At 35.4% G+C, this 26,233-nt stretch overlaps 4 protein-coding genes across 4 annotated transcripts; 3 read left to right on the forward strand and 1 right to left on the reverse strand.

Moving 5' to 3' along the window:
• The first annotated feature begins 968 nt into the window (after positions 1 to 968).
• Positions 969 to 4,026, forward strand: LOC8288561 (mannose-P-dolichol utilization defect 1 protein homolog 2). The gene is made up of 8 exons (XM_002510120.4): positions 969 to 1,318; positions 1,423 to 1,576; positions 1,904 to 1,976; positions 2,062 to 2,128; positions 2,236 to 2,295; positions 2,814 to 2,874; positions 2,971 to 3,012; positions 3,558 to 4,026. The coding sequence occupies exons 1-8, from the start codon at positions 1,172 to 1,174 to the stop codon at positions 3,659 to 3,661; spliced, it is 708 nt and encodes a 235-aa protein (XP_002510166.1). The 5' UTR covers positions 969 to 1,171; the 3' UTR covers positions 3,662 to 4,026.
• Positions 4,027 to 5,138: 1,112 nt separating this feature from the next.
• Positions 5,139 to 7,213, reverse strand: LOC8288560 (F-box protein At1g47056). Its single transcript, XM_002510119.4, has one exon. The coding sequence runs from the start codon at positions 6,931 to 6,933 to the stop codon at positions 5,323 to 5,325; it is 1,611 nt and encodes a 536-aa protein (XP_002510165.1). The 5' UTR covers positions 6,934 to 7,213; the 3' UTR covers positions 5,139 to 5,322.
• Positions 7,214 to 9,105: 1,892 nt separating this feature from the next.
• LOC8288557 (protein DCL homolog, chloroplastic) lies at positions 9,106 to 12,524 on the forward strand. The gene is made up of 3 exons (XM_002510116.4): positions 9,106 to 9,647; positions 9,722 to 9,836; positions 12,112 to 12,524. Exons 1-3 carry the CDS (start codon positions 9,226 to 9,228, stop codon positions 12,277 to 12,279), a joined length of 705 nt encoding a protein of 234 aa, XP_002510162.1. The 5' UTR covers positions 9,106 to 9,225; the 3' UTR covers positions 12,280 to 12,524.
• Positions 12,525 to 19,251: 6,727 nt separating this feature from the next.
• LOC8288556 (cyclin-D3-3) lies at positions 19,252 to 21,330 on the forward strand. Its single transcript, XM_002510115.4, has 4 exons — positions 19,252 to 20,049; positions 20,160 to 20,361; positions 20,471 to 20,601; positions 20,698 to 21,330. The coding sequence occupies exons 1-4, from the start codon at positions 19,510 to 19,512 to the stop codon at positions 20,959 to 20,961; spliced, it is 1,137 nt and encodes a 378-aa protein (XP_002510161.1). The 5' UTR covers positions 19,252 to 19,509; the 3' UTR covers positions 20,962 to 21,330.
• The last annotated feature ends 4,903 nt before the right edge of the window (positions 21,331 to 26,233 follow it).

Raw genomic sequence — 26,233 nt, forward strand, 5'->3', positions numbered from 1 at the left:
TAAACGATGGCTGAGGAATGAATACATTATGTTAACAGGAAAAAAACAGCATAATATCTAAAACAACTAATCCTTTTTAGATTTTCTTTTTTTGAAATACAATTTAAAACAACAGGAAGAAAAAAGAATACTAATTCAAGTAATAAAGAAATTTACTAAAGATGTTTACCTTGTAACTTATTAACAACTCCTCAATCTTCTAAACTCGGTTTGGACACCAAATGTAATAAACTAAATTTATAATAGATGAAAAAGAATACAAATTTGTCATAATCGTAATTCTAAAACTAAAAAATCAATTGCTCACCTAGAATCCCCGCTAAACTAAAAGACATTTGGAACCCTGTGGGCATTCTTTGTGATTTTTCTAATAAAAAATATTTTTCAGTTATTTTAGGCCTTAAAAATGTATACTTTTAGGTCCTATTCTAAGGACGCCTTTGAAATTAATAATTGGATATCAATAAATTTAAGCACAGGAATCTTAGTTCATCTAGTACGAATAGGAGATCTATATTATATAATATATATATATATTTTCTAATTTAAATTCCAATTAGTAACTTTTAACATGTATAATTTTATAAAATTGATTGTGTTCTATATGTTTAATTTTTAATTATTTTTACTATTTTATAATATATAAAATAAATAATTGAGAATAATTACTTTTCTTAAAAAATTACAAATTAAAATGATCTGTTATTGTGTATTTTAAATTATTTTACAGTATTTCTTGAACTGCAGTACGAGTGGAATTTAAAAGATAAAAATTAAAATAATCACTAACAATCACTAACATTTCACCTTATATTGAAAATAAATATTAATTTAATATATTTATAAGAGCTTACACAAATTATTATTAACACTTTGGGATTTTTTTTTTTTTTTTTTTTTTTAAGCTTAGGGATGCGAACAAGGTCAACTCTAACTGTTGCTCATTTGCAGATTTGGGCTTTCAGATGGGCTATTTATCGCTCTCGTCGTAGTACCAATCTTTAGTGACGCCCTGTATATCTAAGTGTGACTAAATAGACATTAATCACCATTAATAAGCAGCCTGTATTCTAGCCAATGCGTACAACTCATTTCGGCTGCTTCGGCGTGCCCTTTTTATAGAGCTTGGTCCATTGTAATTCACTTCAGATCCAAAGGAAGAAAGAAAAGAATGGAGTTTTTAGGGATTGATTTCAGCTGCGCAATTGGGGCTCTCAGAGACGGTAAATTCCCTCAGAAAGATTGCTTGCTTCCTCTCATCTCAAAGCTTCTTGGCTACTCCATCGTTGCTGCTTCCACCACCGTCAAAGTCCCTCAGGTTACATAGTTCACCTTACTCTTTATGATTTTAATATTAATTGTGCCCTTGAATTTTGATGTAATTGTTTACAAATCTGATCTTTTATGTTTTTGTAAATGCAGATATTGAAAATCTTGAAGCACAGGAGTGTCAGAGGGCTTAGTGTTTTGGGGTTTGAGCTTGAAGTTGTAGGCTATACTATAGCTCTTGCATATTGTCTTCACAAAGGACTTCCCTTTTCAGCATATGGGGAATTGTCCTTTCTTTTGATCCAAGGTTTGTTCTTTTTATTATCGCTCAAAAGTTCAGGAAATTGATTTAAGAGATTGTTATTTGTTTCGATTATCACTTATTTGAAAATGAAGTGGAATTAGTGCAATTCATCTCACTTAATGCATGCTTTAATAATAGTGAGCCTAGCAAGCTTAATTTGATGTAATTCAATGCTAAAAACTACTACTTCAATTCAATTTTAATTGTGCTTGTCCTTTTCAAAACTTCTGCCTTTTTTAGAGTAGCTGGGTCAGTTTAGGCCAATTTGATGTGATATTGCCTCCTTCTTGACTGATCTAACGCAGTTCCTCTTTTGCTCGAATCTTACAGCTATAATTTTAGTTGCTATCATCTACTACTTCTCCCAACCTGTCCCTACAGTGACATGGATCAGACCGTTACTGTATCCTGAATGGTGTATTTTTCTCAAAGTACTGATTGCAAGAGCTATAAAATGCATCAAAATTTTCCTTATATTAGTGTTTTAGATATTGTGCAGTAGCACCTACTGTTTTAGGTGGTCAAATTGATCCTGTTCTGTTCGAAGCTCTCTATGTAAGTACTAAGTAGACTTTGGTATTCAATCTCCATTTAGCATATTTATTGGGATGCCTACCATTCTTTTTTTCCCTTTATGATGTTTAATGCTGCATCTGTTACAGGCATCCCAGCATGCAATCTTTCTCTTTGCCAGGATTCCACAAATATGGACAAATTTTTCTGTAAGTTGGAATTTTGAAGGTTAATTTTTCTTGTTAAATTTTAGGATATTTCATAAGAGCTCTCTTTCAAACTGTTAACTTTTGATGAGACTTGGCATCTTCAATGCTTGTATGACCAGTAAACCATTTCCGTGTCTGGTTTGAGAAGTTGTTGCTTATGAGCAGCTAGTGTATATGCCAACATTACAAAATCCCTGGACTAGGTTACTGATTCTGTGGGCATAATGGAGGCTGGTCTCTTTAAATGGATCTGTGGGCATTTTGGAGGCTGGTCCGGCTGATTCTTAACAAGTTCCACAGAATTGGATATGGAATGTAGTGTGGTGTGATGAGAGTTTTAAATCAGTCTTCTCCACAAATTCATGAGAAGGATTAAGAATGCTGGATGAGCAAAAGAGAGAAATCAGTCTCATTTTCTTTCTCAGTATAGTCTTTTGCCTGTTACGTTCTCATTGGCAATATTGTTATTGTTGGCTACTTACATCTTGTAACTGATAAAAAACTGTTCTTTTTTGCAGAATAAAAGCACTGGGGAGCTTAGCTTCTTAACATGTCTAATGAATTTCGCAGGTTCAATGGGTGAGTTGTATGGTCATATCAGTTAGCTTGGTTACATATAGAGCATGTACATACAAGTTTAAGATTGCTTCTTCCTTTCTTTTTTGTTCTTTCCAGTGAGAGTTTTTACCAGCATGCAAGAAAAAGCACCAACAAGTGGTATCCTTTTCGATATTCCATGTTATTTCTCTATCTCTCTCTCTCTCTCTCTCTCTCTCTCTCTCATTCTAGCTAGTTGTTTGAACGCTTTAGGGCATTTGAATTTTGCAGAAACCATCTTTAGGAGCTAACTAATTATGATCCTTATTGCATACTTCCCCCAAAAAGTAATAGTAGTTATAATTTTAGTAGCAGTAGCAGTAATCATGATCTTTACAAGTTCATAGAATGATACTATGAGAAAATCTATAAGATTAATGCTTTTGGTCTCAAGTGTGTCACTGTCATGATGGGAATATGAGATATTGAATTATCTTAAAGTGTATAAACATAATCATCAATCAGGAATTAGGCTGCTTTTTTTCTGATGGTTGCATTCTTCATAGTCCTACTCTATCTAAGCTATACGAGCTACTTTATTAAGCTAGTTTTATTTATGCAGAGTATGTCCGTCAAAATTTGGCGTGTCCTTGAGCTCTATAATCATCCGTTCTTTTGGTTATTATTGTATATTTATCCAGTTACTGTCCTTAATTTTTCTTTAGTGATTTTGGGTTCTGTTATCGGAGTCACCGCCCATGGTACCATTCTTAGTCAAATTATTTTGTACCAAAATCAAGTAGCGAAGAAGGAGAAGAAAGAAAAGTGAAAAGATACCAGTTCATGGCAAAGCTTTTGCTTCAATTAAAGGTTTTTGGAGGCCTTAAATGCTTTAACCTTAAGGAAATGTGTCATCATCTTCTGTAAGGTAGGAATACAAAAGTAGTAGTGAATTCACATCTTTATTACTGTTGTAAGTGGGATATTTTACACCAATCAGGAACGCATAAACAAGACAAGAGTTATAATTAATTTGACAGTCTTGAAGAACGTATACGCCATGTAGATGCTGTAGTATGTATTTCATTCCATTCAGTTTGTGACTGTTGCATACATGTCTTTAGGCTTCACCTGAGCTTGCATTTTGTATACCTCTTGATCTTTTATATTTAATTAAACAATGATTTTAATTTATATTTTAATTATAAAATATTTTAATTTGTTTGTACAAGCACAAACTTCTGTTTGTACTTTCTCCCCAAAAAAAATGACCATTAAGAATGTCATCCCTTGCACACAAAAATTCATCGAGAGAAAAAGAAAAAGAAATATTCCTGTGATTGACAAAATGACACCCGCGACCCTTTATATTGAAATCATCACATGCAAACTGATAATGAACGAATTTGATAGGCTCATATACATCAGTGCATTGCAATTAAAGACCGCAGGCCAACTATCTCTAATTAATTAGCAATTATGAAAACGCACATTGCTTTCGAGTGGGATAGATGACACTCCCTTTGCAGTTGGGGCCACAAATTTTATAGAAGACCAAAAACTTAAAACAAAAGGAACATACAAAGAATGCGTTTCCTTGACAGACCAGCTTCTGAGCTAAGCTAAGCTAAGCTAGTATGTTTAAAATAGTAAAGAAGCTGCCAAGCTGCAAATATAAAACAAGCAACAGCTGAGAGAAAACAGTTGTACCTATTCCAAATGCACCACCATTTGCTTTTGGTTATGTAAAATCCCATCAGATGGCCAAAGAAACCAACAATTGGCAGACTAGCAACCTTTTAATCGCACTCTAGTTGAAATTTTCAATTTTAAATGAAATGAAATCCAGTTGTAAATGAGCATGCTCCAGGCTAGATGCATATAATGTCAGACCAGGAACCATAAGAGTATCCCATAGATGCATGGATTTTACTACAATCTTCCATTTTACTGCAATCCAATTAATTCTATACAACCTGTTCCTAAAAAACAAGATTCATACATCTCATCGCCATATCCATATCCCATACATCTCATCGCCATATCCATATCCCATACATCTCTTGCTGCAGCTTGAAACCACGATTTTATCACTCCTAATGTCATCTTACGTGAACAACCATAAAGCACAATGGTACCCAAATGAAAAAGTGCTAGCAGCATAAAACAGAAGTCGTGTACCAAAATAACTCTGGTAGAATCAGAAACACATCATGTAATATGTTTCGCAAGTGCAAAACCATGCTATGCTAATATCTTATGTGCAAAACCTGCCAAATAAAACACTAAACAAAATGAACAGCAACTTAAAACGAATAGAAATGATATTTTGTTGACAATGAGAATTTCAGTTGAAAAGAAAATAAACAGCAAGCCAATATCAAATGGAGTACATCAAGTATGTAAATCAGACGACGTGATGCAAAATAATGCAAATAGACCAAGGACCAATATTTCTGCTATGCAAATTCTGTTAGTCCTTGAATCAAATTAACTTCGAGAACCGGTATTACCACTAGACCACCTTCTCAAAGTGCAAGCCACTAAATTTCTCCCACTCAAAAGCCCTAATCTGGACTTGAAGGAAGTTGATCTTCCAGCAGTGCTTGAAGAAGCAACAGATGGTACTACCGCTGCTATTTGTCCTGGAGGAATTTCAACTGCATTTTCCTGCACCCCACCATCACTAGCACTTGCATCATGATGTTCATGCTCACCGCTATCTAAATTCACAGCTAAAGATCCCCTACTCGCTCTTAACCAATCCGCACCCTCACAAGTCACACCTCGGCATTTCTTCACCTTCACTTTAACCAAATTTGGACATCCACTAGCAAGGGCTTCCATTCCATGATCCGACACAGGACAACTCTTAATACAGAGCTTTTTCAGAGATATACATTTAGCTGCAATACAAGAAATCTCAGCATCACCAACAGTATCACTCCCACAGAGTGCTAATCGCTCAAGATTTTGACAATTGGAAGCTAACATTTCTAAACTGCTCTTGGTAGGATTAACTCCAATGAGCACCAATTCTTGCAAATTAGGGCAATTCTTGGCAACAGCTATTAATCCATCATCACCAATTCGATTGGCTTTCCATCCATCAATATGAAGCTTTCTTAACAACTTACATCGCTCGGCGATGGAACCTAACCCTAAATTAGTACACTCGGGGGTTTTAACAAGATGCAAAATCTCCAGATCCAAACAATTGGATATAGCAGAAAGTCCAACATCACTTACCTGGAGCCTTTCAAGATGGATCTCGACCATACCCGTGACCCGATCCGATATCACTTGAAGAAGCTTATCCCAATCACCAGAACATCTAAAAAGCTTCAAAGTTCTAAGATTCTTAGATCCAATAATTAACGGACCAAAACACTGTCCATTATAAAGCTCCTTTAAGCATATGGTTTTAAGAGAATTGGCGGCTAAACCCGGTCCAATGGGTTCAGCGGCGGCTCCATCAGTTATTCCACGAAGCCGTTTAATTGAGAGCTCCTCAAGCGACGCACAGTTATCAAGAACAGCATTCATACCTTTAGCACCAAACGTACACGATCCACAGGATAGTTTTTTCAATCCTTTACAATTCTTCGCAAACGCCGCCATACCTGCATCAGTTACATCACGGCACGAACGGAGCTTCAAGCGTGTCAGGTTCCGACAACGTAGTGAGATCGCTTCAAGTGCCTCGTCTCCGATACTCGCGGATTTGCGGTCACATCTGAGAGCCAGTTTCGTAACGGCGTCAAATCGAGTAAACAGAGCAGATATCACCGGAAGAAGATCTGATTGCGCGTGAAGAGAAAGCCTGTGACGGCTTTGTCCTTCGATTCTTAGCCACCGACGGCAGACTAGCGAGCATCGTTGTCGATCGCTAGGGCTGAGGGATTGAAAAATGCAAGCTAAACATTCATCTGGTAGATCCGAGATGTAATCTGGTGATTCATTGATGATTAATACGACGTCGTCTTTGTCATTTGGTTCTTCAGTTTGCATAGGAGAAATCAGAGCCGTTGATTTTGATTTTGACCGGTAGATAGATTCGCGACGAGTTAAAATTGCGGTGGATGAAGATGACTGGCCCATCCACGTGACTAGTACACCACCGGAGTGGAGGAGCTTGTAGAAGCTGTTGCTGTTGGCGGTGCTGTTGCAGAGACGTTGATTTGTCTTTCTTCGAGATGTTCAATGACGGAATTGAAACTGGATTTCATTCTTCTTCTTCTTTTTTTCCTTTTTTTTTTTTTTTTCTTTTTGGGCCTTTTATCCTTTTTGAATAGAATGGTCTCCTTTCACCCAAAAAAAATATATTAGAATAGTCTCTACAGTGTGAGCTAATGTATAGAATGGTCGTCCTCATGCGCTTATCATGGACCTGACTTTTAGTTGCTTTCGAAAGTTTCAAAATGTGCGGTTTATAAAGGATGACCCGTGATGTGGAAGCAAGAAGACTTTCGTTTAACGAATGGTACTCTGGTATCGTGCACTTGGAATAATTTATCCTGCAACCAGTAATCAAATTTGATCTCTTTACATTTCTTCCGCGAAATCTTTCTTTTCAATTGTCATTATTCCTAATGATTCATCATATATCAGTTAGTTCAAAAAAAATTACCGGCTTAATACATTATCTCACCCAGCAGTTTTCTAAATTAACATATTTCATCCATGGACTTTCATTTAAATCTATTGCACTTTTAAACTATAATTTTTGACCTATTTCACTCCTAATCATGTAAATCACTAACTAATTTAACATAAAATTAATCATTTATAAGCTTTTAAACACATTGAAAGGTATTTATATTCCAAACTCGAATTTTCTGCAGGCTAAAAGAGGGAATAGACCACCATGGATCTGGTCTACCTTGTTGCACGGAAGGGAGGTTCTAGCTCCTAACCTGAGGTGGAATGTTTGTAATGGTAGGTCTGTGAATGTGTGAGAAGGGAGATGGGTCCCTGGCAGCCATGACTTTAAGGTAGAGTCCCCTCACCTTGAGAATGACGACGTTATATTGGTGTCTGATCTCATTGACACTGAGGAAGTGGAGTGGAAAGATCTTTTAAGGAGGCTTTTTAATAGCTCTGATCAGGAAAGGATTAGGAGGATTGTAATTGGGCCAAGGGAGGTGAATGATGATTTAATTTGGGATGGATGCCCTTCTGGGGCTTATTCTATGAAGAAGGGGTACGCGTGGCTTATGGAGAGTAACGGGAAGGGTCAAATTCAGGGGATGGTGCCTAGGATGGAGAATAAGGAGTACTGGAGATCAATTTGGAAGTTAGAGGTGCCTCCGAAAATTCAGTGTTTTTTGTGGCGGTGGTCTACTGGTGCTGTGACGGTCTCAGATATCTTGTTTAAGAGACATTGTAGCCCTTCTAATTTGTGTATAATTTGTGGCAATGAGCCAGAAACTATTTGCCGTATGTTGTTTCATTGTAATCACTCTCGGGCTACTCGGTTCTTAATCTGATATTGGCTTGAGATGTGATGCAAATTTTGTTTTTGATTTCAGCACTTGGTGGAAGGAGGTCACTAGAATGGCTAAAGAAAGCTATAGGTCGAATGTTTTTCAGTTGGCAGCTCATGTGTGCTGGTCCCTGTGGAAGGCCATAAATGAATTTATTTTCTGAGTTGGCAAGATTGATCCAACCAAAATGCTGATAAGTGCGAGAAAGTATTGGGAGGTGTCTTTGGGATCAAGGGCTCATTCTGATGCGGTTGAGCTTTCATCGGTGGAAAGGAGGGGCAGGATGAAATGGTCTTCTCCACCTGAGAATTTTATTAAGTATAACTCAGATGCAGCTTTCGGTTCCCAGTCTGGAAAAGTGGTGCGTGCCTTTTTGTGTAGAGACTCGTTTGGATATCGTAAGATGGGCAAACCAGGTACAGAGTGTGCAGCTCTCCTCTAGTTGCAGAGGCTTTGTTTCTGAGGGATGCTTTCAGGCACGCTATTTAATGGCGAATGGCGAATGGCGAAGGTTCAGTTTGAAACTGATTCCTTAGTGGTTGCATCTTGTGTTAACAACCACAATAAGGATTTCCCATCAGAGAGTAGGTCGGTGATGAAGGAGGTTTAGAGTCTCGTTAAGAGGATTACTACTGTCTTCTCTGTTTCATACATTCTCAGGCAGGCTAACCAAGCTGCGGATTGGATTTCAAAACATTCGCATTTGTTGCATAACCCAGCTTGGGTCATAGTCATGCCTGATGAGTTGAGAAATATTCTCTTACTGGATGTCGGTTGTCACGAGTATGATTATTGTCATTCTTGAGGAAAGAAAAAAAAAAAAAAAGAATTCCGCATTTTAATTAATAAAAACTATTATTTATTTGAATTTCTCAATAAATAAATAAAAAGAGAAAAATATTTATTGATGGACTGGGCCATTGAGCTTGTAAAGCGATTCTGGGTCCATATCTTCCAAAAACTCGAAAGACCTCCACGACCACTCGACTTGACCCAGAACCGCATTGGTTTCAATTGGACCAAAATGGCCGCACCTCTACTTCTGAGGAGCATCCCGCACCTCCGCCTCCGGCTTCAAAACCACCGCATACCCGCTAGAATATTCTCTCCGCTTCGGCGACCATGGAGCAGCGCAGCTGATTCAACGAGGCTGGACGAGGAAGGATCGAGTGCGGATAAGAATACAGCTGTACTCAGCTCGCTGGAGCCGACCAAGTATCCAAGATGGGATGATCCTGATTATTGTAAATGGAGAAACAAAGAAGAAGAGATTATGAATGATATTCAGTCTATCACTGCTCTCGCTAAAGAAATTCTCCACTCTGACAGGTATATGTATAACCGGGACTTTGCTTTTAATTTAGCTGCTAGCTGCTCATTTTCATATGTTGAGTGATTATCAGGTATTTGGATGGGGAACGCCTAACAGATGAAGATGAGAAAGCTATAGTAGAGAAGCTTCTTGCTCATCATCCTAATTCTGAAGATAAAATTGGATGTGGTCTTGACTCCATAATGGTAACAATTTTTTAATTATTATTATTGTCATCAATAGTAAACCAGCTCAGAGACTTTTGCTGCAATGTAATGCCAGTGTCAATATACAAATGGCATGATACATATAAGATGCCCAAATGAAGTCTGCTCCCAGTTTGAACTTTGTCTTAGTTAGAGTGCAATATAGCATTTATTGTTATGACATGGTAGGATGCAAACTTAAAGAAACTGATATTAATGGATGAATTCATAGTTTATCCTTCTGATCTTGCTGTCTGATTTACTGAAGCAATACTGTGAATGCCTAGTATACATTTGGTTTGCTCAAGGATGCTTTCTTTGTGATAGATCATCCTATCATTGCAATTGGATTTTAACATTTTGGCTTCTAATTACTGCTTTCTTTAAAAAAAAAAATTGTACATGTGCTGATTGTATGATGTGCATTTTAGGATGAGCATTTAGTTGTTGAGTCTGAATTTTACGGAGTATATATATATACTCCGTCTATGTTGTGAACATACACGAATTATATATTAATTGAGTTATTTGAATAAATGAACAAAGAAAATCATCATCATAGAAGTGAAACAATTTTACAAGTTAAATGTTTCGCTGGCTTATTCAATTTTTAGTTTTTGTGGATTGGAATTTCTTTTTTTAAAAGAAAAAAATTAAGCACCTTTAGATTGGGCTTTTAAATCCCCAGAAGAATTAAACAACTTAAACTTTATATGAATTAAGAAGTCATTTTACATATGAGATTCTAATAATTTGGTTTTAAATTTTCAGAAAGAAATGAATTTGACCTAAATCAAAATGTTTATGGATCTTATTTATTACCAAATAAACTGAAATTCATATGTTCGTAAGATAATTGGGTTTTAACTGAACATTACTTGCCAGTACTGTAATACTAGTTCTTTTCATAGGTAATGTGTTACTAACCGTCTAATAAAGCAGGTCACTCATAATGTTTTTTTGAAACCCTTGATCATATTCCTGAATTAGCACAAGGGTGTTAATGAGGAGTGTGGCAATTAATCAGTTGACTTAGAGAGTTGATTTTTTGTCTGTGATATAAGTTCCAACCAACATCTAGAGAAAGAACTCGAAATTCACAACAAAATTTTGGTAAACAATTTATCAATTTTCCCATCATTATGTGAATTTCAAGCATAAAATTGAAAGGGGGTTATTGTATGGGTGAGGGTGGTGTGATTAGCATGGTTGCGCTTGGTTGTTATTTGGTCGTATAGATGACTGGCCATGTTCCTTTTACAATGATTTGGCTCGTGGTTTATAATATTTGAATCATGGTGAAAATTTTCATTAATTGATCTATTCATCATAATTCACTATTACTGTTGATGAATGAGGAAACTGACAGGCCACGTCATAGCCCTTTTCTCTACTAAATTTTTCCTGCCATAATCTTGTATACACATACATCACTACAATTTTGAGGTTATAATGAAGTGATTTATAAAAAAATTTGTAACCACTCGAATACGTTGTTTATAATTCTCTTCCTAAATTATAATCATGTTAAATGGCATGGTCATTCTGTGAATGCATAATTTCTTGGGATACATAGTATATCTTGCTTTCTTAGAACATTTGCCGTATCAAACTCAAATTTAGAGCAAACTGTGTGTTAGACCTGTTCAGCACAGCACTGAGAATTAAAATTTCCTGGTGATGCTTGATTCAAAGTTGCAAAATTATCGCAGATGATTTCAGTTCAGCAGTTCTCAAGCAACTGCATGCTAGGCAGCATTACTTCTGCAATACTTTTTCCTTGACTTTTTATGGTTCTTTGTCTTTTGAATTTTCAGATAATAGGGGCTCTCCCTTCTAATGCTTTCAACTAATAGTGCTATAAATTTTGGTGCTTTTCTTCACATGCACCTCCTCCTGGGAGAATTTGTGGGGTGGGTTGTTCCTCACATGCTTGGTACACGGATTGGTGGATAAAATCTTGACTGATGCTATCCTCATTAATCTTTGTCACATGGGATGGAGTCCTCTATATGCTTTTACTTTTGCGTTATCTCATTTTTATCTTTTAGTACAATGCATTTGTGTGAACAGAAATGACAGCTGACTTTGTTTCACCTGAATTTTAATTCCAGCTATTAGCACAAGAATTAAATCACTCATTATGCTTTTCTTATTTTGAATGTTTGAACACTATGTGCTATATGAAGAAATTGTGAGATAACAGATGGCTATTTTCCTATTTCTGTTGGTATATGAGGAAAATAATAGTCACCACAACTTCTCTTTCTGCTAGGTTGATCGCCACCCCCAATTTAGACACTCAAGATGCCTGTTTGTTGTAAGAATTGATGGTGGATGGATCGACTTTTCCTATCAGAAGTGCTTGCGAGCATATATTCGACATAAGTACCCAGCGCATGCAGAAAGATTTATTCGAGAACATTTTAAGCGTGGCAGTTGATTATATATGTGTGCTCTGATGCTTAGATTGTACTTCAGTTACAAATTTGGCATTGCTAGAGATAATTAATATTTTAGTATATGCACATATGAACACAGAATTGTCTGTTGGTGTGTGGTCTGTAAACATCCTAGATCTCTACCACTTTTTCAATGTAGTAGATAATTCTTGACTAGCACTTACTTCCAGATTTTTTTGCAAATGAGGACAGAGAAAATGATTGAAATCAAACCCTACTTTGTTGACTTGCATCTCTTTTTTCTTGGCTTTTGCTTATACTGATCATTAGACCCGCATTTTATTTGTTTGTGGCGACTTCATTATTGCTAAATTGTTTTTGTATCAAACATTTCAAGAACCTTTTCACACGCCAGTAGATGAAACTGTTTTGATTAGAAAGGAAAGAAGGGATACAGCATACAAGTGTAGATGGAATTCAGCCCATCATAATGGTCAACAACCATTAAAGCATACAAGTGTAGATTGTAATATGATTTTTGTGATACTTTTCTTCTTCTTTTTTTCTCCTATAAAGTTCTAGGATATGCTTCTGGGGGTTTCCTGATATTGTGGCCTGTTTAAAGGCTTAGGGAGCATCAGATTGCAAAAAGTTTTCGTTGCCTAGATGACTGGACGGGTGGAACCACTGGCACCCACTCTTCTCTGATGCCCAAGTAATCAGTAAAACTTGTGAGCTTTAACCAAGTTGGTCTTCACTCTGCAACTCTAAGAAAGAGCTACTTTCTTGTAGTGGTTGAGGGCATTATACTTGGGGAGTTAAAATAGCCAAAGCCCAGCTGTAGCTGGGCTAGTTTTCCAGATGGAATTCTATTGGTCAAACGGTGGGAGAGCTATCATTGGCCGACTCTGAAATATGAACAGAGTGTGGTTGTTTTGGACGACATTGATCTTTCTCTTTTCTGTAGGTTGTTTTCGAGTAGTCAAAGCACGCGTGGTTGTTCTCGGCAGAGTGCATGCTAATTGCTAAATAAACTCTCGATCTACCCATTCATGTACTTGTGTATCCTAGAATTTCATTGGTGCTGTAATACCATTGGCCTGAAACTTTCTGAGAGGAAGTTAAGGGGTAGCAATAAGCATCTGACAGTGGTCACGGGTGGCAAAGCCCAGAATTCTTAGCTATTTGTTGACAAATGTTGAAACATCACTTGGTTCAGTTCTGTAACCGCAATGCCCAGTAGACCAGTATTCCCTTCCTAATAAAGTAAGTTTAGATGGTCAGATGATAACGTGAACTGCAACTTGAGAATTAATTCTACAGTTCTACTGATATTCATCTTTTATTATTTGGTTGCGTTTATAGTATATCTGAGCAAACATACAAAGCTATGTAGCTGCTTTACATGAGGAATTTAGGTCAAATCAAGCGACGTCAAATAGTCTTGGCTCTGTTTTTATTCGTCAGTGGTGTACAGTGATCAACTGGCTGTATAATAATGCAAACATGAGGAGGGAAAGGAGTGGGAGAAAAGAACCGAGAAACTTACAAGTCGAGGGTAAGTAATAAAAGGTCAACTCCTCATTATCATATGACAACTTAAAAACCTTATTATAATCTTTGGTAGTTACCATGAATCAATCAAAAATTCAAGAATGAAAAGGTTAATGTAAGGTATGCTATGATTATGGAGACAAACATGATCATTAGACAGTGACTGCATGAAAGTGGACCCCTAAGTTAGGAGGGTCCCTTTTTACCCAGCTGGACCAAGAAAACCTAGGTGGGCCCTTACTCCACAGTCCATTGCAAAAGCAAGACATGGGACAGGAAAGATGATCAAGTTCTTCCTTATTTGAAGGGTTGTGATCTTTTTTATTTAGCTGGTCCCATTAGCTAAATCGTACGGGCCTAAGGATAGGTCAGTGTTTGTGAGCGATAGGGGACTGCATATGAAGAGTTCCAATAAAGGGCGTTATTGCTTTCTGTTGTTTCATGTATGGTGATTGAAAATTTAACCCACACTTTCTGATTCTTGAAGAAGAGTGCGGGCTTTTATATCTGATATCTTGACTAGAATGATGAAACAGCTTTATGTGTTAGAAACTAGTGATATAAAATTTCGAGATGATCATGTAAAAGGAAAAGAAAGAAGAAGAACCCTAAAAGAAATATAGAAAAGATAAAGGAATGAGTTCTTTAAACTGCTGTTTTATAGACTTGTTGTATGCAAAAACAGTAGCAAACTTTGTTGAATTTTCTTTTCTTCTTTTTTTTTTTTTAGCCCACAATTGTCTTTTTCCTTTGTGAGTGAACTGGAAACCAATACAACCACCATGAGATCTACCACCACCATTGATTTTTATTCACCTGTTTGCACCAACCCCTTTTATTTCCTCCAAGAATTGATATTTCTCCATCTACCTAGGTTCATTTCTCGAAGATCGAGCCTATAAAGGAAGAAATGAGGAAGAAAAAGAAAAAGAAGGAAGAAAAGAAAGCAACACATCACAGCGGAAACCCTACACGCGTCTCAGTAGGTAAACAGCACGAACATTGCTTACTATGGCTAGCAATTTTAATATCGTACAGTAGAGTTACGTTGGCAAAAGGGTAGAGAGCTTTGTGATTGGACTTGGAGACAGGATATATACAGTTTCTCTTCTGCGGTTTTACACTGTTCCTTATGGCTATTGCAGAGAGTGAGAGAGTGAGACTTTTCTTTACGTACAATGTAAAGAATGGAGTTATCTGTCCACTTTGGAAACTTCATTCTCCAAAATTTTATTTTCTTTTGCTCACACACCAATTCTTTTCCTTGTGAACTTTCTTTTCTCTTTTTAAATGTATCTTAGTTCAAACTAAATAAGCTTCGTATATATAAATATAAATTATTTTCTATAAAAAATATTTTTCTAAAAAATATAGAATTTTTTATATCAGTTTGTGAGTTTCTTCCAATAAATAAGTTTAGTTACGTATTTTATATTTTTTAATAAAAAACATACATAATTATTAATTAAATATTAAATTATTCGCACTACATTCAATATACTCACTAATTAGTCTATCAACAAATCCGTTCACAACCTAATATATAAAATTTTGTCTAGTTTAATTTTGCTCCGTTGCTTATGAAAAACAACTCTGGTTTGAATTTGTCTCGCTATCTATAAAAAATATCATAAATAATTTCAATCAAATTCTTGTTTTTAATATCAAATCCAACTTTTAATAGCTCGTAAGAAGTTTGAGTTATTTATTGCTTTGATCACAAAACTCTATCAGTAGATTTTAGTATTCTTCTCAAAGAATATTAATATTTGTTTTAGAATTAGAATTCTTTAAGGCGAAATAAATACAACAAAGGTTGTAACAAAATTAGACGAGACAAGCAATAGATCATATACAAGCCAAAGAGAGACCCGAGACTTAAGAAAACTACAATCCCTACAAAAAGAAGAAGTAAAAATATACAGAGACCGGTAAATGTCTCAGTTGTCCGAGAAGTCGTCAGTGAGATGACATTATTTTGACTAAAACAGCTTCAAACTTCCACAAAATAATGAGTTCCGAAAGAGCATTTCTTAATAAAATGATCCTTTCAGATTAATGGATGCCGTGAGGGAAAAAAGAAAGGGATTTGGGTGGGCCAATACATAATTTAGGATTTTCTTACTAGCTTGAATATCTCCGGAAAGAGAATAGACAACCATGAAAGTGGCAGATGAAGAAGCTTATCATAAACCACTAAACAAAACTCTAAAAAATACTGGTGACAACCTTAGATTTGATTTGGAAAAGAAAAGAAAAAAAAAAAGTAAAAAGGTGTTATTAATAATTATAAATACAGCATCTCATTGGTTTAAAATATTATAAAAAATAATTGTTCATGTTAATATTACAAGATTTTAAAGAAATGTCATGTAATACTTTTTTCAGTGCAAGTGCAGGTGGACGTTGATTAATCTTCTCCATTTCTTAAAATTAAATTTCTATTTCAAAAAAAATATATTCCATGTCCAAAAGCCGCGACACATAAATGTAAAAAATGAGGGGAAGTTCAATTATTCAAACCCTAAATAATATTCTTGCCCTTCAACCTTTTTTTACCTTTGACATAAGTTAATAATAAATAAATATATTGTTAAATTAATAATTTCTCATTATTGTCTCTTTTGGGGAGCTGGGTCCATTTTTCCTTTCCACCACCATTTTCTTTTTTATTTCTTTTTTCAAAGGTGGGAAAATAAGAATATTCTTTTATCTTTTATCTTTTATCTTTTTTGTTTCCTTTAGGTTCTGTCCTTCAACCCAATTTCATTTAGATGCAAGTATGAGACATGCGATGCCATTTCCTGATATCTCGCATAAATTTGTTGTTTAATTATTTACTTTATTATAAGAAAGTAGTTTGATTTTATTGTTTAATTTGACGATAAATACTTTATAATTCAAATAAAAGCAAGGGATATATTCCAAAATTAGGAAAATATCTGAATTATCCAATATGAAGAAAGGAACAGCTGAGAATAATAATAGGTTTCAAAATAATTATTTAATTACAAAATATAGTATATCTATATAAAAAAAATGACATATATAATATCTTTTTATATTTAGAGTGTTATCGTTTCTTTTGAGTTTTGATTGTCTCCCAAATCTAAAACTTGAAGTAATTAGTTTATAAGTTCTGATTCTACTAATTGTTACATCTCTGGTAATAGTTTTTTATGCTAGTTAATTTAGTCAAAGGGCTTAATCAAATTTATTAGTTATTCTTATTAGATTCTAGGATGCTAAAATTAAATAATTTTTCTTTCACTTAATAAATTCTTACTATGTGTAATACTTAATATCAAAGTTTAAGAAGCAAACTGAATTTTTATGGATTAAGTTTTGTAATTTGATTGACTAGCATCTTAGAAAAACATATGGATTTTAAAATTAAAATAAAGAAAAGAAATAGTAATTTGCTGTTATCCATTTATGCAGTTGGCATTTGTTTTTGATATCAGTGGGATTGAAATCATGATTAGTCAATTAAGGACTAATTAGGAGTAGTATATATAAGTTGTAGATAAGTCGGGTATTGACTTCGAAATTAGGGGGCCAAATCGGCATTTTAAGCCAATAAAGAGTTATGATATCTGCAAGAGAGGCAAAAGAATAGAAGCATTAAATACGCCCGGACAACCTCATAATAAAGAAAGCTATAAATTGAAAAGTGAAAAGTACGCCCATCGTAGCTCCAGTTGTAGTGTTGCAGAGCGCAGACTAACAAAACCTTTTAATAATTCTGCTGCAGTGAGCCCTAATGTTATTTTGACTTGGGTCGTCATTCATGTGTTTAGAATTTTGCTGCACTTTAATCATGCCATTATCATGTTTATTTGCACTTTTTTTGTAATTGCAACCCACTCTCTGCCTAAGCTCGAAATTTGAAGATAATTCTCCAGCTTGATTTCTTGTTGTTTGTCAATTGTCACACAACATTAGAAACACCACTCTTTCGTAAATATCAAACTGTCACAAGTGTGTTTCAGCATGGCATCATCCCTAAAAACCAAAATCATTGAGTAGTGCACTATTCCTAGTCCTCATAAATTGTACATACAGGGATAACTTGCTGTTTTTTCATTAAAGACCTAACGCAACTGCACCAATTTGAGCTCCCTTAATAAAGTCATAAACAAACAGCTTTCTTTTCAAAAATTCTTTCTGATAACCGGGCTTGTTACACTTGTTTCAGAATTGAACTGAATTTATATGTGGGTGGAATCAGTCTAGTAAAGCAGCTGCATCAGATAAAGGGTTTCTTATTGTATTTTGATTTGGACTTTTGATAGAGAATCAAACATTATATTATCTTCGAGTGTCGGGTACGCAGCACTTTCACTCAGTACCCATGCTAATTCACCCGCAACAAATATTAAGCAAGTAAAAGTAAGAATATCTCTCACGTATGGTCCACTTATCAACCAAAAGCCAAAAGCTCTGCTAATATATTCTCCATTCCTTTTTTTGACATTTATTAAATTTAGCCATTCTCCATGGTATAATAAGAGATAAGATGGTCCTCGGATGTCGGGGCAATTCTCATTGTCCTTCATAGAATTGTACTATAAAACCTAAACTTTGATGAAATTCCTATAGAAGCTCTTCGGGCTATTCTTCCATAGAGACATCTCGTGTTTAGTAGAACAAAGCCACCAAAGTAGTTTAACACAATAGTTATAATATTCTGCAATTTCATTAGAAATGTGATTTAAGAGAGTACAAAGTTTAAATCTATAGGTTATATTGCTCAATATCTTTATGAATTCAATGAATTAAAGAAAAATAGCATTGCACCACTAACTACACCTCGTTATTTCAAGCTTTCACGTTAGTTAAATTCTTAGATGGAGGATTTATCTGAAAAGGCACTGTCATTTACAGTGGTGGATGAGGATCTCATAAAGATGGCGAATGGCGAATGGCGAATGGCGATGGTAATTTATTTGCAATTTCTTTTTCTTTTTAACCCTCTTTAATCGTAATTATTGAGAAATTTAAGGTAATATAGTGCAACTTTTTTATTTAATGAATTACTAGGACGCATGATGCTAATAAGTTATCATGTCTTACTAATATGAGGCAGCTTTTTATTTAAATATACACAGGAAATACCAATATCAACATTCTATCGGAAAATGGTTTGAAAGGCCCAATTGAAGTTCAAATGGTTTTGCATTATAAATTGAAATTGAAGGATGAAGATGGGAATTGCTCCAAGTTCTGGGGACCATAAGTGAAAATCCCCGTGAAATAGAGGACGAGTGAAACGAAAACATTCAAGATCAAGATCCTCCTCCATTTGAATTTGAATTGTAGGGTCTTAAAATCCCAAAGGTACAAGTGTCACGTGTCGAGTAATTAAGCTGCATGGCCCATGATTATTTACCTCTGCTATATATATGATAGATAGACACTATAGTTCCCCATGTGAAATAAATAAATAAACAAATAGAAAGTCACCAGCTTCAAACCCACAAATAAAAACACATCCTCGTGGTTTCAGTCTACTGCTCATTGCCCCTCTTCTTGTTCTTTGTTTCCTTTCTTTTCTTTCATTTCATACACAAGGGAGAGAGAGAAAGAGAGAGAGAGAGAGAGAGAGAGAGAGAGAGATGGCTAGAGCTGAGTCTTTAGTCCTCTCTTTATTATTCAACATTGTCTCTGGCCTATAATGAACCAAGATCTGAACCTTATCTTCTTCTTTGAAGAGGATGGCAAAACGATATTGTGTTCCAGAGTCATTTGCACCAACAGAATATCAACCAACTCCTACATTTCTTAATGACGCTCTTTACTGCTCTGAGGAGAATTGGGAGGATGAAGAAGTTAGAGAGGACTATTTTCAAGAACAACAACTTGCAGAGAGCTTTTGCTTTAATACAACTTCTAGAAATAAAAAACCGGATTTTTCTCCAGTTTTAGTACTAGAGCAAGACTTGTGCTGGGAAGATGAGGAACTTTCCTGTTTGTTTACAAAAGAAGAGCAAAATCAATTGTACAAAAAACTAGAAACCAACTCATCTCTAACTGAGTCTCGCCGAGAAGCTGTAGAGTGGATGCTCAAGGTCAACGCCCACTACTCTTTCACTCCATTAACTGCTGTTTTGGCCGTTAACTATCTTGATAGATTCCTATTTAGCTTTCACATTCAAACAGAGAAGCCATGGATGACCCAACTTGCTGCTGTGGCTTGTCTTTCACTCGCCGCCAAGGTCGAGGAGACCCAGGTGCCTCTTTTATTGGACCTTCAGGTAGATTTATTGTATTCTGCGGTATACCAGTCCTTAAATCTTTGACTCTTTGTTAGATTCAACTTTGTATGTACAATTGTTCTAAGTGTGGAGTTCTTTGATTTGTGTAGGTGGAGGATAGCAAGTATGTGTTCGAGGCTAAAACTATTCAAAGAATGGAGATTCTTGTGCTTTCCACTCTCCAATGGAGAATGAATCCAGTAACCCCATTGTCATTTTTTGATTATGTTACAAGAAGGCTGGGCTTAAAGAACTATATCTGCTGGGAATTCCTTAGGAGATGTGAGCTCATAGTTCTGTCCATCATCTCAGGTAAGCTTTATCAATTATTAAAGATGTTTTCTTGTCCTTAGTTGAGAAAGTAGGCTTCTCTATAATTTGTTTGGGTATCTGACCATTATGTTTCTTTGAATGCATGCAGATACTAGGTGTATGCGCTATCTTCCTTCTGTAATTGCTGCTGCTGCAATGCTGCATGTAATTAACAGTATTAAACCTTGCCTCGGTGCTAAATTCGAAAGCCAGCTATTGGGTATTCTTGCAATCGATAAGGTGTGTTTCATTTTATTGAATCCTAGCTTATTTTCAACAGGGATATCATGTTATGTTATATACTGAAATCTTGAACTTTTGACAATGTTTAAACAGGACAAGGTGAATGATTGCACTATCCTTGTACTAGAATCGCTATCCACTGAACATGACAGACAATCAAACAAACGCAAGTTTGCTTCTGATCCAGGAAGTCCAAGCGGCGTAATGGATGTGTCGTTTAGCTCAGATAGCTCAAACGATGCATGGGCAGTAGCACCATCATCAGTGTCTTCTTCACCAGAGCCTCTGTTCAAGAAGAGCAGAGCACTGCAGAGCTTAAACCGAGCAACTGCTGATTTTCTAAGCACAACTCTCTAAATCCCAATCACTTTCCTTTTTCTTTCCCTTTCCTTTCAAGATCTAGCTTTGTACGGCTAATAATTTTTATGTTCTTTTCTTAGTCATGTGCAAGTTAAATTGCCTACCATCTCTGCTTAACTCCAGTTCCCAATACTTTCAATTCCTAGAATTTGAGTAAAATGGGAGTTGGAGGCAGAGATGGTTGGCATTTTATCATGAAGTAAACTTAAAGACCATAAACAAAAAAAGCAATGGAGAGTCCTTGCAGTAAACCCTACTCGTCTTTAGGCCCTTTCTCAAAAAATATGTTTTGTATCATATATGTTATATACGTTCAGAAAAAGAAAAAAGAAATCTGATAGCATGACCTTATTTATTCGTTAAAAATTCTCTATTAGTTTGAACAAAAGAACTACGGGGGTGCGTCTATACCTTATTTATTCGTTAAAAATTCTCTATTAGTTTGAACAAAAGAACTACGGGGGTGCGTCTATAGAAGTGAAGTCTTGGTCTGGGGTTACTGAATACTGATACAGTAGAAAAGGAAAAAAATAAGATTGAAGAGAGTGTTTTTCTGCATGTGAGTGGAAGAACAAGTTGTCGGCCACTGACAATATAGGGTGTCTTAACTTCTATTATCTCGGGACAAGAAAGTATTACATTGATGTTTGACCTCGTAGGATGAGCTGATATATATTTTATTTTGGATTACAAATACAAATGTTTGCATGGTTTGCCTAATGGAAGAGACTAGGGAGTGAGCGTTCTTAACCCGTAAATATGATCTAATCTCTGCGATCTTTGTCTATAAAAAACACTTCTCCTGACACCTACCTACCTATTCCATCTTATACACGCAGAACCACCTCCACTTAGCATTAGCAAGAGGTTTATAGCTTTCATTTTCATCCCCGAGGCAAAGTGGAATTCTGTGATACATCATCATACAAAGCTACAAGTAGTTTCCTTTCATTCTGACCTTTGCTTTTTCTTTTTCTTCGTTTCTTTCTTAGCCTGATAGCGGCAACACAGCAATAAATTAAAGATTGTATGGATAGAGGCCGGTCATCAAGTTCAAACCTATAAGTCTCCAAATATATGTGTTTATGTGTATGTATATGTTTTGTGTCGTCGAATTTGACGAGGAAAAGTCAATAGAGAAGTTCCCCTTGATAGGGATAAGCACCTAACCCTACATGATCGAATACCAAAACATATGAGACCAAATTCTTCATGTAATTAAGACAATTAATTCAAGGATTGAAACATATGCATGTGTATATCACATTATTTTAGGTTCATTTTGCCAAGGAATGGTGATTAGGAGCGCATGGTATTTTTATCTTCTTAAAGGAAGATTGCATCTACATGTGCTTTCTACCACTTTAAAATAAAGGGAATCATGAGCTGGCTTTATTCTTTTTTCTTAAATAACAGAATCCTCCCATTAGATTTCTTAAAAAATTACACTAACATCCTAAATTATATTATCTGAATGAACCCTAACTGTCGGGTCAAAATATGTGTATTTTGTATTTTTAGATATCATAAAATTGGCTCATTTTCATTTCTATTGACCATTTTTAGATAAAGCCGGCGACCGAAGCCCCGGTGAACGGCGGCCGTAACTATAGCGGTCCTAAGATAGCGAAATTCCTTGTCGGGTAAGTTCCGACCCGCACGAAAGGCGTAATTTATGGATTTAGTAAAATAAAAAATCAATAGATCTCTCTCACAGGGAATAAAATAATAATAAAAAAACTAATATTAATCGTTCTCGTGTGATTTAAATATTTAATTATTTTAACAGAATTAATATCAGTAGTTAATACGTTAAATTAGTGGCAGCAAGAGAAATTAATCAGTATATAAAAGGGAACTTGAACATGACTTGAGTAGGGGATAGAGATTTATCATAGAGATAGAGAACAACTGTAGCTGCTGAATGTTCTTTCCAACACATAATTTCTTAGCTTAATATGACGTAAAATGAATCAAAGTGTCAGCATATTGATTAATTGTACTGGTGTTAAAAGCAGTGGATTATGAAGAAAGTGGAGCCAAAAAGAAAGTACAAGATTAAGTGGCACTAGCTACATAAAAGGAGGTATATAGGAGAAGATTAAAAAGGGTTTAGATACAATTAAATCCACTAATAACATAGCCATTAAAAACGGAAAGAAAGAAGAAGAAGAAGAAGAAAAGAAAGAAAAGGTGAAAGGTAGAGAAGAATATTGAAATTGGGGGACAAAATCTTTTTGATTTTTTTTCTTTTTGCTGTGTGCGTGATGTCTTTGTTGTTCTCTTGTTCTTTGCTTTTAGTTGTTAGGGAGTATGGAGTGCAGTGTATTTCAACTCTGAAAGCTGAAAAAAAAGAAAAGAAATGAAAAGACAATGATAAGCTCTGGAGTGATGGGGAGATGATATCGGTTGCATTCTTTGTTTTATAAACACTAGTCCATACAATCTTTTGACCTATTGAGCAAAGATGCACTAAAGTCTTCTTCAACATTAAACAAAGATCCATATTCGGTGCAGCTGCAGCTATACTCCCATTCTACCTAAACCAATCATATTTCACATTACATTGATGTCCAGCCACGTGATTTGAATAGAAAATTCAGTCATTTGATGCCTAGGAAAATTGAGAGTTTCATCTTTCATTTGTTGGTGCACTTGAATCTTCAATCAAATTTCCAATGCAGGTTTTAGGTCAGGGGCTGAAATCATGTCTCTTGAGTGTGGAACCATAAATTTGTTAAAAAATGTTTCAATGTACTTAAAGGCCTTGAGAGAGAGAGAGAGAGAGAGTATTATAGAAAAATAGTCGTTGGATGGTTTCTTAATTAGTAGGCATTTGGTTTGAATGGTTAAGGGCTAAAAGCCTAAAAGCATGGCCATTATTGCTAAATTTGATTATACCTGCCTACAGTTTACTCACTATCAGTATAGAAAATTGATAGGGTATATGCATGTGAGGCGGAGTTGTTACCAGCTGCACCCTGCATCTCAATAAAGCAGTGCTCAAATGGTGGAAAGGTGGGTCGGACTATGTCAAATTCATGTTACTCTATAATCTTAAGGTTTTATATGGGAAATATAAATAATCCGAATAATAGTCAAATAACATGATATGATATCTGAAAAATGATCAGCAGAACATTGTTATATTGACAAAACCGTGCTGCAGAATTAATAAATCTTCACTTTTAATATCATGAAATTCGAATATGAAAAAAATTACAAGTAACATGCATAGTTGATTCTGACAGTGAGTTCTTCTGAACAATGTATATCTAAGTATCATCTGGGATTTAATCGAAGTTGACAGCCCATTGAGTCGTTGGAGAAATAAATGACTTTAGCTACCTCTTGCTTAATTCTTTTTCTTTTTTATTTTTTAAAATTATATCTATAATGCAGCATCCTTTATTAAAAGTTGACGGCCCATTAACTCTCTGCAGCACACACTATGCAGCATGCAGCTAGCAATTCAATAATCTCCAATGACCTTTCGTTCCTTTTTTTTTTTTTATAAAAAAAATAATTAGAAAAATAAATCTCCTGTGGCCTATACTGGGATAATTAATATGATTATAACATACATATTAACTGAAAATTTTGATTAAAATAAATTCATATTAAACTGGGCTTTGACAAAAGTGACTAAGAGAGGGAATTAAGTAAACTTACATCCTTTCAGAAAAAAAACAAAAAAGAGTTATTACAAGAAAGAACATAAAAGAACAAAAACTGAAACTGGGTCTGAAAGATTTATGGAGTGGACCCAAGAAACATATTTGGAAGATAATAAGTTGATGGAGATGAGAAGGAATGGAGGATGCTTTAGTCCATCTACTTTCACAGGGAAAGCACATTCCATACGTGAATGGTATAATTGTTAAAAAATCATGTGCTACTTCCCGTTGTATCAAATAATAATAATAATGAGACACAAAAAACAGACCAGGTGGAAGTGATAATGTTTTCGCACCATAGGATGAGTATCCAATGGGCTGAATTGGGCTGGGCTCTACCAATCTCTGCCATTTGGTGTCAACATCTTAGGTAACGCCAAACACACTATTCTGCCGCTGTAATGTAAAGACAGATCTAGATTTAGTGTCTTATCTTTTTTTTTTTTTTCTTAATATTATATATATAATTCTTCGTGTTCATTTTTCATTGATGAGAGATGACCTATATATGTAATGGAAGAGTAGGGAATAGATATTGGGGAGACAAGGTCTATCATTTCTAGACGAACCCTATTCACATGGTCCAATTCTTGGGACATCATTTCATTTAAATGAGCCATGGTCCTAAACTTATGGGTCTAATTTTAATAACAAAATAATATTTCTAAAGTGAACTCTAGCCTTCTTGGACTATTATTGATTTTTTGCAAGCGCGAATCCGCACCAAATGATGCGGTAGAGTAGGTGTAGCTTTTTTATTAAATGCCTTGTTGCCATTGCTTTGACGCATGAAATAAGGATTCAAACTCTCGCAGCTTTTTCCCCTCTTAGCCATTTACTTTCTTGGGTACAAAAATAGAAGTGTATATAAATCAGTCATGAATTAAGAACTGAGAACTAGGCTTTCTTTCTTTTCTTTCTTTTACTAAATGTGTAAATAATTTGTCACGTTTGAGAAGAATACAAAGAGGTCGGGTGGTTTAATGAGGAAAAAAACACTAGGAAAACATCAACAGAAAAGCCAAAAAGGGACAGTTAGTAGCAGAATACCAACTGTAATGGAGCAGTGTGGTCCAAATGGTAGGGTAGATGGGCCATTCTTGTACCACACATTACACAGAATGCATAAACAGATTTTGTAATTGAGTAGGGACATATGTATGGAAGACTTTAAGGGTTGTGAGTTGCAGCTAACATTAGCTAGATGTAAAAAGTGCAATTGGCTTTTGGGCCTCGAGGGTCCTTTTTATTGGCAGAAAAGAAAGGGACGTTGGTAGAATTTGGGTGTTGTTCCCAGGCGGTTGAGGCCATTTTGAAGACCTAAAATCATTTAAAAATTGGCGGCAACAAACCTTCTGATATCATATCATGATATCTGGGTCTATGTTGGCTGCCTAGGATGTCCAACCCTATCAGATCTTCAGAGATTTTACAATTCCGAATAAGATAAGGTATAACTCTTGTCTAGTTAGATTTCAACTAGTAGACGTGGGGTCAGTTAAACTTTGTATAAGATCTTCTAGAGATGCACTTATTTAATATAAGAGCTACCATTGATCCAGACATTAAGCCGGTAGGTCAAATGATTGGCT

The sequence above is a fragment of the Ricinus communis genome, chromosome 2 (genome assembly GCF_019578655.1).
Source record: "Ricinus communis isolate WT05 ecotype wild-type chromosome 2, ASM1957865v1, whole genome shotgun sequence".
Lineage (NCBI taxonomy): Eukaryota > Viridiplantae > Streptophyta > Magnoliopsida > Malpighiales > Euphorbiaceae > Ricinus > Ricinus communis.

Excerpts from the sequence above, each read along its gene's own strand:
- LOC8288561 (XM_002510120.4), top strand. The coding sequence starts at position 1,172 with ATGGAGTTTTTAGGGATTGATTTCAGCTGCGCAATTGGGGCTCTCAGA. Across the intron at positions 1,577-1,903 it reads GTCCTTTCTTTTGATCCAAG|CTATAATTTTAGTTGCTATC; the intron begins GTTTGTTCTTTT and ends CGAATCTTACAG. Across the intron at positions 3,013-3,557 it reads AGAAAAAGCACCAACAAGTG|TGATTTTGGGTTCTGTTATC; the intron begins GTATCCTTTTCG and ends ATTTTTCTTTAG.
- LOC8288560 (XM_002510119.4), bottom strand. The coding sequence starts at position 6,933 with ATGGGCCAGTCATCTTCATCCACCGCAATTTTAACTCGTCGCGAATCT.
- LOC8288557 (XM_002510116.4), top strand. The coding sequence starts at position 9,226 with ATGGACTGGGCCATTGAGCTTGTAAAGCGATTCTGGGTCCATATCTTC. Across the intron at positions 9,648-9,721 it reads GAAATTCTCCACTCTGACAG|GTATTTGGATGGGGAACGCC; the intron begins GTATATGTATAA and ends AGTGATTATCAG. Across the intron at positions 9,837-12,111 it reads GTGGTCTTGACTCCATAATG|GTTGATCGCCACCCCCAATT; the intron begins GTAACAATTTTT and ends TCTTTCTGCTAG.
- LOC8288556 (XM_002510115.4), top strand. The coding sequence starts at position 19,510 with ATGGCAAAACGATATTGTGTTCCAGAGTCATTTGCACCAACAGAATAT. Across the intron at positions 20,050-20,159 it reads CTCTTTTATTGGACCTTCAG|GTGGAGGATAGCAAGTATGT; the intron begins GTAGATTTATTG and ends TGATTTGTGTAG. Across the intron at positions 20,362-20,470 it reads AGTTCTGTCCATCATCTCAG|ATACTAGGTGTATGCGCTAT; the intron begins GTAAGCTTTATC and ends GAATGCATGCAG.